The following is a 10,067-nucleotide window of genomic DNA, read 5'->3' as shown; positions in this document are numbered from 1 at the left end:
AAAACCTGGTCTCTATCAGTCTTATTTAAGCATTTTCCCAGATATGACGAAGGCTTTGCTCACCTTTTCATGCCGACACGAAAATCTATCAAGTATAGTGTGAACAGCAACGTAACGAGCCAGGACTGGAACAAGTCGTTGACGCATATCGAACATTATGCCGGAGTCATGCCGGAGCGGTTGACCGCGAGGGTTTGGTGAACTTAATTCCAGACCTCGCTCCTAAATATTTTCTTCCGTGCGTATCAGTGGATTCCAGTCCTCGCTCCTACTTAAGTTCACTTCCGATATCCGAATACCTGTTCACTATGCACCAATAAGTGGCAGAACCGGATGTGAAGCTGCACTTTTGAGCCTGGGGAGGGGGGGGGGGGGGGAATGCCATTTATGGGCTATATAGGTATGTGCCGCTATGAAGGGTATGGTTTTCAAGCAGTTTACTCTAGGATAGGGTATATAAATCAGAGCGTTGGGATCTAGAATAGGACATCATTTTTTTGGAAACTGATCAGTTGGTTGAAGATTTTATCTAGACTAGGGATTGTGGTATAAGGTTTTGTTTTGGCTAGACTGTGCTAGTGACCTCAATAGTTTCTGGAAAACAGCTGCTCTAGGATAGGGGGATTTGGGGAGTTTACTCTAGTATAGGGTAGCAAAATTCAGCTGAACTAGCTCTGGTATAGGTTAAGGGTTCCAGGGTCCCAGCGGCACATCCCCACCCAGAAATTTCTAAAGTACCCCCCTGGCTTTTGAGATCGGCACGGCCCAGCTTCGCTCTTTCACCAGACATTTTGAAATTTGTGAATGACTCTTGTTGGGTGCCTTGATGGACAGTAGGACCAGCGCTTTATTAACAAAAGTACAAGTTTAAATACACGTTTTCTGGAAATGTTTTCACAGAAATCGCGTCGAAGTTACAGTTCTTGTGTGTGAACAGGAGTCCCATCTGGTATGGTTTCGTGCCGGCGAAAGAGCTATGCGGTATAGTGTGAATATAACCTTACACTCCGTTAAACATTTCCAGAAAACGTGTATTTAAACTTGTACTTTAAGGCACGGAAACTCGTGAAAAGCAGGCTTAATTCACTAATATACTCCGCACATCGAGCTTAGCGTCGAATAAAGAACGCGACAACAGACATGGAGTGAAGTAGGTTGAGTTTGATCGTCCGGGTGAACTTAGTGAATGACTCTTGCTGGGTGCCTTGATGGACAGTAGGACCAGCGCTTTATTAACAAAACGTCTGAACCATAGAAAATACATAGTGACAACATCCTTGGGATAACAATTACATAGGATTGATACGCTGCCCGGTACGAAAACCCGGAATAAAAAGCCCAGTGGAACAAAACAACTGGGAAGGTACTTCTCGATCGAATGTAGTGTATCGAGCTACCAGGATTAGAACTACGTTTAGTCAGTATAAAGTCTGTCAGCTTCTGTCCAAAAGGCAAGATAGCCAAAAAAGCTAATACATCGATATTTACAAAAATATTCACTATAACATGTCGTCAAACATAATTACGTAACCTTTTGTTGAATACTACAAAAGAAAAGATTCTCACCTACGTTAGAACAATGCTACGAACAGTAATGAAAAAGCTTTTTATCTCACGGTGTTACGTTGAAAAGCGTTGATTTTGTTGTTATCATCTTTTGTAAAGATTATTATCGTGGTATTGCCATATAGCTGCTGAATTGTTCGCGGCCAAATAAAGATTATCTTATCCTAAGCTATCAAATTTTAGCTACACCCTCTCCTCGTCCGTCGCTGAGTAGTGAACTAGTGAAAAACGTTGCTTTTAATTCAAAAACACCTTTGCGTTATGCAAAGATTTATATCTATCTAAGTTCTATCGTAATTCCGCTGTAAGGTCCTGTAGTGCGAAACATCGGCAATAAAAAGCCAGGGTGTTTTTTCTCATGGCTGAACTTATTATTCCTTGACTCTTTAAAAGTGATACCCACTTCAGTCCATCTGTCCAGCAGTCTAACTTTGTCATACTGATCATTTTTCTTTTTTTTAACCAGAGATGACACTACTACAAACAACATAAATAAGGGTAGATCTAAGGCTAAGTTCTGACTAGGTGCAAAACCACTCGTGGTAAATTTTAATGTTACTCCGGAATGTGACACAATTAAGAAATCAAGAATATTAAAAACATGGTAAAAATTAATTTCCATCTCAATCATCGGACTTAGACCAGATAAAACATCAGACATAAGAACAAAGAACCCTAGATTATTCTTGTTTGGCATTTTTCTTGCTTGTACTGCATAACAATAGAAATACTCACATAAACAATGATTATTTGTCATCGGATGTCTGAAATTAATTCAAATTGTTTTGGCAATTTTTGAAGTATAAAACGCCTGGCTCGACTGTGTCTTTAGCTTGTGAGACTGCCGCGCCCTCGAAGCAGCGAAGGCTTATTGACTTTGACTTCTTCCAACAAGAGAGAGCAACTTAGTGAGGTAAGATAGCTTCCAGCTTCTGCGTCATAAACCTAATTAGAAATTTCCAAAGATATCGATCATCTTGTCCTTTCCCTGGAACATCTGTTTATTGTTTAATAAACCTTTAACGTGAGAGGGGACAGTAGTGAAATGTTCAGCAAAGCGCCAACGAGAAAAATGGAAAAATCTGAGAGAGGTATCTCGGTAATGATCGAATAAGATAACAACTAAGCTGCAAAGAAACTATCCCTTGCTGAATTTAGTCACGCAGTAACAGGCAGAATTCATTATAATCCAGGGCTGAAGCGAGCCACACCTTAAGTGGTCTGAAACACGAACAGCAATCGGTCTGCTGTGATTGGCGCCCTGTTCGCATCAATATCGAGTCCAACAAATAAAGGCATGTCCGCGATTGCTAAAACCTGAATGGAAGCATTTTTTTTGGTAACCTAGAATCGTCCGGATACGGCATCCACACAGAATGCAACCTCCGACCGTGTGTCAAACTGACGTAAACCAAAATAGGTTCTATGGAAAAAATTGAACGCGCTTGCCGCTTGCCTAGCCTTCGATTCATGCAATGCCTTTAATGTTAAGAAGTTCAGTCCCGGAAACTCAAAGGCGCAACTACACCGAAAGCGACTTAAGGTTTTAAAGCAAATTCTTGGTAGGAGTGAAAAACAAAAGAAAATTTCAACCAATCAGCACCGAGCACGTATTCGTTGGTGCAGGAGACCAAATCTATTTCCAGTCGTTCTGACAACTGTTAAATTACGTCCCATTCTCTAAAGTCACCTGAGTGCTGTGAAGAAGTTGTGATACATAGGTGGCACTGCTTGGGCCGTTTGATGAATAACAAGACAAAGATCAGGCCTCCAAAACCTTTTTACAGCCTTCAATGATATTGGATTTCAATTTTTTCTTAGTTTGTTTCCAGAAGTTCAATTTGCGCAGATTAAAAAATTTTTTTGACCTTGAAGATATTTTGCGTTTTCCTATACATCTCTGACTAATGTAGCAACCATGGTTGTATATTAGCGCAGTCATGAAACTGTATACAATTATTCAAAAATTTAAACAAAAACATGAAGAAATTGAAACGAGATTTTTTTATGCATTACTACGAAATAACCTTTGTTAAAATGCATCAAGGTGACTGAAGGTGTAGATAATTTATTCATGTAAAAAAGTTGGACAGGTCAGTTGCAGAGTTGTACACGAGACGAGTACATAATTTGTATAGGTAAAAGCATGATTTGCAGTGATATTTGGCATAACTACCACGAGCCGTTAGGCGAGTGAAATTTGAGACAATTTTGAAATCAGTATCTTGAGTGTATTTATGCCAAATATCTCGTACAAATCATGCTATTATTCGTTTATACTTATACCCACAAAAGGTTGATAATTTTCACACTTAGGCATTTCAACTTAAGCTGAAATCCCACTTCTCTAAGCCAATCAAATTGCAGAAATGTCTCGTGTAGTAGCATAAAAAGTGTTCACGTGCACGTGTCCAGGCACGCAGACGTTCAGTGATTTTTAATATGGACATTAAAATAAGAAATTCTGTAGAAATTTCAACCAAATTTAATACCAAAACTCTTTTTCGTCTCAAAAATCCTTGAAAACATTACAGCTTACAAACAAAATTAAAGCCTAGAATTGTAATTACCCATAATTACATATCTCGCTTGGAACTCTTGCTTTAGTAGGGACGGCTTCGGGAGTCTCAAAATTTGACTTTTCCGACAATTTTGTGGCCAAGATTTCAGGGCAGATACAAAACTTCACGAGATGGCACTGCAGAGGGGTAAACTTGGTAGGCTGGAGTGTGTTATGTATTGAGCGGAATTCTCAGAGCGCTTTTTTAACAAGATATAAGGTTTTAATTCAAGGATGACAGATTTTGCTCATTTAACCCTTTCACTACCAAATGTGGCCAAAGGCAAATTTCGACCAAATGTCCAAATTTCATTTTTTTTTTAATTTTGAGAAACAAATAGCATCATGCGAAAGTACAGGCAGAGAGCTTTCATTTGAATAATCACATCATAGGATTTCATCCACAGACTCAAAAGTCAGAGTCACCTTACAAAACTCTTTCAAACACTCTGGCAGTGAAAGGATTAAACCATGATATCTTGCTGGCCAGAAAATCCACAAACTCTGTGTTAATACGTGACACGTTAGAGGTTTTGACCGATCGTTTACAAATAAAAACACAGAGTGCTGTCTTCTATTCTTCATCGCGTAAACTTGGACGCAAAATCACGATTTCCTAGTTTGGTACAACCGTGGCTTAAAGCACCGCTGCAAAGAGCCATCTACCAAATAAAAACTTCAACAATTCACAACGATTCTGTAAAATTTTATCTTAATCGCCTACAAAATAGCCGAGCTATAAGAGTTTTAAAAGATGTACCACAAGCAAAATTTGCCTTAGGAAGGTATATATAGATAGGTGACCCCCGCGGCCTCAAGTGTCCGGAGAAGCGGGGAGTCTTGTAATAGCGTACTCTGCAAATTCTAGGGTCTTATCCTTCCTCTTATCTTAAGGAAATTCTCTTGGTCTGCTAAGGAAAAATATATAGTAAGATTTCTAATGCGTTTAGTGTTAAAAGATGGCGTTCTATAGCATTATAACGAGAATTGATAGATGATAATAAGGATGTCGGGACCGACAAATCGTCTGATTTGCAATAGTGATAGTTTTTAGTCAATTTTGAAGAATTTGCCTAAGATGTGACTTCTGTCTGTATTGGTAAGGTGTTCAAATAAGTTGGGTGCCTACAAACCTAGAGCTGCATGACAGTAAAATGAACAACAAAATTAATCACTTCGACGTTTCCGCGTTTTCTTTTTAAAATTTTCAGTGTCAATAATCTTCCGAGAACCTTAATCGGAGTGCAAGGTTGAAGTACACGGCTGTTATGCAACGTCTAATTCTCCAAATCGCAAAGTACCAGTTATTACCCGAGTTTAGTCCACAGAGCCACATGAAGTCAAGTCAATATCACGTGACTTACATGATTTTCAATGTCTATTTTCTCCGTCATTCTGTGTAGCTTCTCCAGATATCTTAAGTCACAATAACGTTTACCACGGAGCCTGTCTCAGTTGTAGCTCCGACATTGATATGATAATTATAATGTTTACATACATTTTTGTTCTTGCAATTTTTTTCATTCGCACACAGCAGAGAGAGTTAAGCTTATCTTAGCCTGCGATCATGCCCTCTCCCTTTATCTCTGTAATCTGTTTTCGGGAAGAGGGCGTTACTTTTTTCCCTCTCGAGCCAAAGAAGCAAAGAAGCAAAAAAAAAATAAAATCAAATAAATCATCTAATAATATGATAATAATAAAATAACGCCTGATCTCAGGTTAGGCTTGTCTACTCATTTTGTTTAATCCCTGCCTATATAAATGTCCTGCGTAAGATCACTGTCTATCATTATGATAATAGGTCACAAAATTCGGTCAATTGCAATAGTTTGGTTTCAAAGGTATTTTTGTAGCAGCTAAATGACTGACGAAGGGGTGGTTATACCTCAAACCTCAGTTTAAATAAAACTAATTCTATAATAAGGAAATATATTCATTTTCAGCATATTGCCTGCTTATCAATTTCCAACTTCTGAACACTGACATAGTTGAAGAGCGTATCGCAGTCGTAAAACACAACTCTTGTTACAACTTCAAGTCTCAGACTAACTTAAAAAGGTTCCTATGTACGTATCGTAAGGTAAGAAGATTGCGAAGCTAAAAGACAACAAAAAAATATCATGAATGACGCTAAGAGATTCGGAAGTTTTCTACATGCACACTGTAAGATTAGGCTAAGGGTAGGTTCCTATCGACCGCCATAGTTACACCTGTAACACATCCTTACTGCGCACATCCTTCATAAACATTTTTTTTTTGCGTCCGATTTCAGTATTTTTGCCTTACAGTTTTAGACATTGTGGGGTTGAATTTCAATCAGGGCTCCTAGCCTGTATTCATCTCCGGCTTTCAGCGTGCTGTAGTAGGGTATCGGTCTGTTACAGCCCGTTTTGCGAACCTGCTGTACACTGGACAGCAGTCAGTGGTTTGATATGAGCCTGCAGTCAGCGGTTGGGTTGCGTGGAGTCTGGGTCCGAGTAAGGAGGGCGCGTGGCGCGTGGGATCGCGCGAGGACCAACATGCAGGATTATGCTTGCAGCATTATTATCGATAAAGACAGATACCCTACTTGCTGTTGTTTTTGTGTATGTAATTTCCTTCTTGAAAACTACTGATAAAAAAAAAAAACTAAGCTGAGCTTAATTTGATATTTTTGACTCATTATCTACAGGAATCTTTACTCACAGAACATCTCTTTAATATGATCTTTATTGTAGTATTTATTGTAGATTTAGAAAGTAACTGAAATTTTCCCTTTTAATTAGAAAATTGAGCTGCGTCAACATGGCCGACAAAAAGAATTTTAAGCGAGTTATTCGACGCATGAATAAGGACGTAGATGAAGAGCTGGACAAGCGAAGGGACCTCAGCAAAATGAAGCTGTTTGTGTTGGACAATTCTCTTCGCGAAAGTACGGTGGGTCAGCTTCGAGGTCACACGATCGAAAACAAGTGGAAAATCTATGAGCAGGTATTGTCTTAACAACATTTAGGTTAGCAAATAATAATGTATATAAGTTCCCTTTAGTTTTTTTAATTGTCTTGACGTGACTGATCATTAATTGTCAACACTGCAGTAATAAAGTTCCAATATTAGAAGCCGTTATGGTATTCCCTTTCAGTGTAGCTCTGGCCTTTTTTGTGGAAGGCTAATTTTGCTAGCCGAAATATTGGCCTCAAATAAATCAGCTCTTCGCCGTATTGCCAGCCTTTCATCCAGGTTTATTTTCATTCCAATAGCGTTGCCCAGGAAACTTTAAGCCTTTACAAAGAATTGAATGCAAGTTGTCCTTTAAAGTATTATTGATAGATTGGTTTATTTCTTTTTAATTACTTCCAGATTAAAAAGGTTGGCTACAAGAACATCATCGTAGCCTCTTTCTCTCACATGACTCGTTTGGGTGACACCTTCATTCGCCAGTTGCACGAAAAAGGGGAGGACTTCACCAACCTTTGGGCGTTCAGCGAGTTCCTGGAATCTGTCGGCAAAGACAAAGTGCCAGATACCGAGACTATTCCAATCGGCATGCTCAAGTGTAAGGAACTGGGCATAAAGAACGTCATCATAGAAGCAGACTTGGTTTGGGCAGGCATCGACTACAAAAAGTTTAAAGTTGAAGCAATCAATCAGCTATTCTCTGAGAGGATGAGATGGTGTCGTGAAAACCTTTCGAAAGATTGCAGGATACTCTTCAACTTACGAGATCTTCCAGACGGTATGAAGAAGAGGCCAAAACGAATTTTTAAGGTGGTAAGGTACCTTTCCTCCCTTCCTCCAGACGAGCGTCCCTTCGGTCTGGTGACCGAAGAATCGGGGAAGTATCTTCCAGAAGAGGTTGGTGGATGGATAAAGGCCGTACGCAGAGAAATGGACGACTGCGGCTTTGATGATGGACACTTGCTTGTTCACGTGCACGAGCAGTGGGGAATGGCAGACATCACCCAGTTAGAATGCCTTGTCAATGGTGCAAATGGCGTTTGGGCGAGTCTCATCATCGAGGGAGCCTCCATGGGTCATGCAAGCTCAACTGTCACCCTGATGAATATGATTCGCATGGGAAACAAGAAGGTCCTAGAGCAGTACAACTGTACGGCTTTACGCAAAGCAGCACAAGAAGTAACCAGGATCACCACTGGACGCGAAGCGTATGACAGGCAGGTTGTCTATGGAGAAAGAGCCTTGGATATGGTGTTTGGAATGCCAAACTTTACCCCAAGCAAGAAAGAATTTAGCATAGCTGATTTCTTTGGTGAAGAAACGGTCATGCGAATGACAACTCTGGCCTCCCCTGGAATGATTGTAACAAGGCTGACGAAACTCTTTGGAGATGATCCCCAGTTCACAACCGAGAGAGCCCAAAGAATGCTAGAAGTTATGTTGGAGGATCTGCACAAGAACAGGAAAGAGGAGTACATGAGCGCAGTTGGTCTGGCACTATTGTTTGATCGGGCTGGCGGTAGTCTCACAGACAAAATGAGCGACGCCATCGCCAAAGAAGAACCAAAGAGGGTTCACGCGCAACATCTAATTGCCGAGGTTCGTGCCATGTGGGATGAGTGGGACCTGCGAGATGGTAAGAGAGATGACAAGTTGGAGTTTGATGCCTTCTACAATGGATTCTTGGCACCGTACTTTGGTTGCTACAGATGCGATGAGACGAAGGGCGCTTTGAAGGCCATCGACATGGATGAAGATGGGACCGTTGATTGGAACGAGTTCGCCTTGTACCTGAAGTGGGCCATTCGCGAATACCCCGAGACCAAAACGGCCGAGGATCTGCTGTCCATTGCCTTCCGCAAAGGTTTGATCCCAGCTATGCAAGATGAACTATTGAAGCAGGTTTGATGAACTCAAGCAATTAATGCAAGCTCTTTTTGTGAATCGGTTTAGAAAAACTGATATGAACGTACTCGCTTCCAAGTTCGCGTTCTATAAATGAAGTAGACTAATTCCATTTTTCACACAGTCTGAAAGCATTGAGAAAAATTTTTGGCTCTAAGTTAATGCTATTTTCTTCCTTAAATTTACGGTTTTTGTTTGCATGAAATTTTGGAAATGTTATAATTTCTTCTTTCTTCGTTTGGTTGTGTGAGCATTAAAACGTTTTTGAGAAAGCAGTCACAATGTCTAGTGTATGAACTATGTGGTTGATCAATCGCTTCTACGCATCCTTACTGCGCACGCTATTCATATAGCAATGTTCCATCAAATCATGTTTCACTGATGTATCAAGAGCGCGTGTGTAAAAAGGAAAAGAGGTTTAAAAAAGGCTGTTGCCGCCATTACATTTACTTTGCTACGCATCGTACTGTCTTAGACTGACGGTGCCCCCTTTTTTTCCTTTCGCAGATCATTCTAAGCCATCTACGTTTTAACTGAAAAAAAATTTACTTGTCATGAGAATTAATTATTTTCCCTTTCAATTTCATGTGCGATGGAATATTTCACTATACAGATTCAGGAGCCTTTTAACAGGCTCCTGACAGATTTTCTCTTTAAAGAAAAGAATATTGTCCTACCCTTGTTTGCTCTGAAATTTTAACCCAAATTACTGAGAGCAAGACATAGCCTTCCCCGCAGACGTTTTTTTGGTTCGTTACGCAATCCTCTTCAATGAAAATGCGGCAGGAACGCGTGACGAATCCCCTAAGAACGTCTGCGTGGGAGGCTAAGCCAAACAACTACTTAAGTTTTCCGCAACATTCGGTAATCTTTGGAAAGCGATCGGAAATGCTTAGTCGGTCACACAAACAGAGAGTCTGCCTGTGCTTCAAAACGATTGGTAGAAATATCTGAAGACATAAAGCCCGTTGGGGGGGGGGGGGGGGGTTAACCCTGATGTTATTGTTAATGTTTAGCCTAAAACGGGTATGTGCTGCTGAACAGGGTACCACATTTATTCGATGAAACGCCGCGGCGTTTAATAAATTATCAGCGTTTC

At 40.3% G+C, this 10,067-nt stretch overlaps 1 protein-coding gene across 1 annotated transcript; it reads left to right on the top strand.

Moving 5' to 3' along the window:
- Nucleotides 1-2,341: 2,341 nt before the first annotated feature.
- Nucleotides 2,342-9,245, top strand: LOC140939622 (uncharacterized). Its single transcript, XM_073388855.1, has 3 exons — nucleotides 2,342-2,479; nucleotides 6,892-7,096; nucleotides 7,466-9,245. Exons 2-3 carry the CDS (start codon nucleotides 6,911-6,913, stop codon nucleotides 8,969-8,971), a joined length of 1,692 nt encoding a protein of 563 aa, XP_073244956.1. The 5' UTR covers nucleotides 2,342-2,479; nucleotides 6,892-6,910; the 3' UTR covers nucleotides 8,972-9,245.
- The last annotated feature ends 822 nt before the right edge of the window (nucleotides 9,246-10,067 follow it).

Source organism: Porites lutea, chromosome 1, assembly GCF_958299795.1.
Source record: "Porites lutea chromosome 1, jaPorLute2.1, whole genome shotgun sequence".
In the NCBI taxonomy this organism is placed as follows: Eukaryota; Metazoa; Cnidaria; class Anthozoa; order Scleractinia; family Poritidae; genus Porites; species Porites lutea.
The sequence above is the reverse complement of the archived record's forward strand: the minus strand, read 5'-3'. Positions and strand labels throughout refer to the sequence as shown.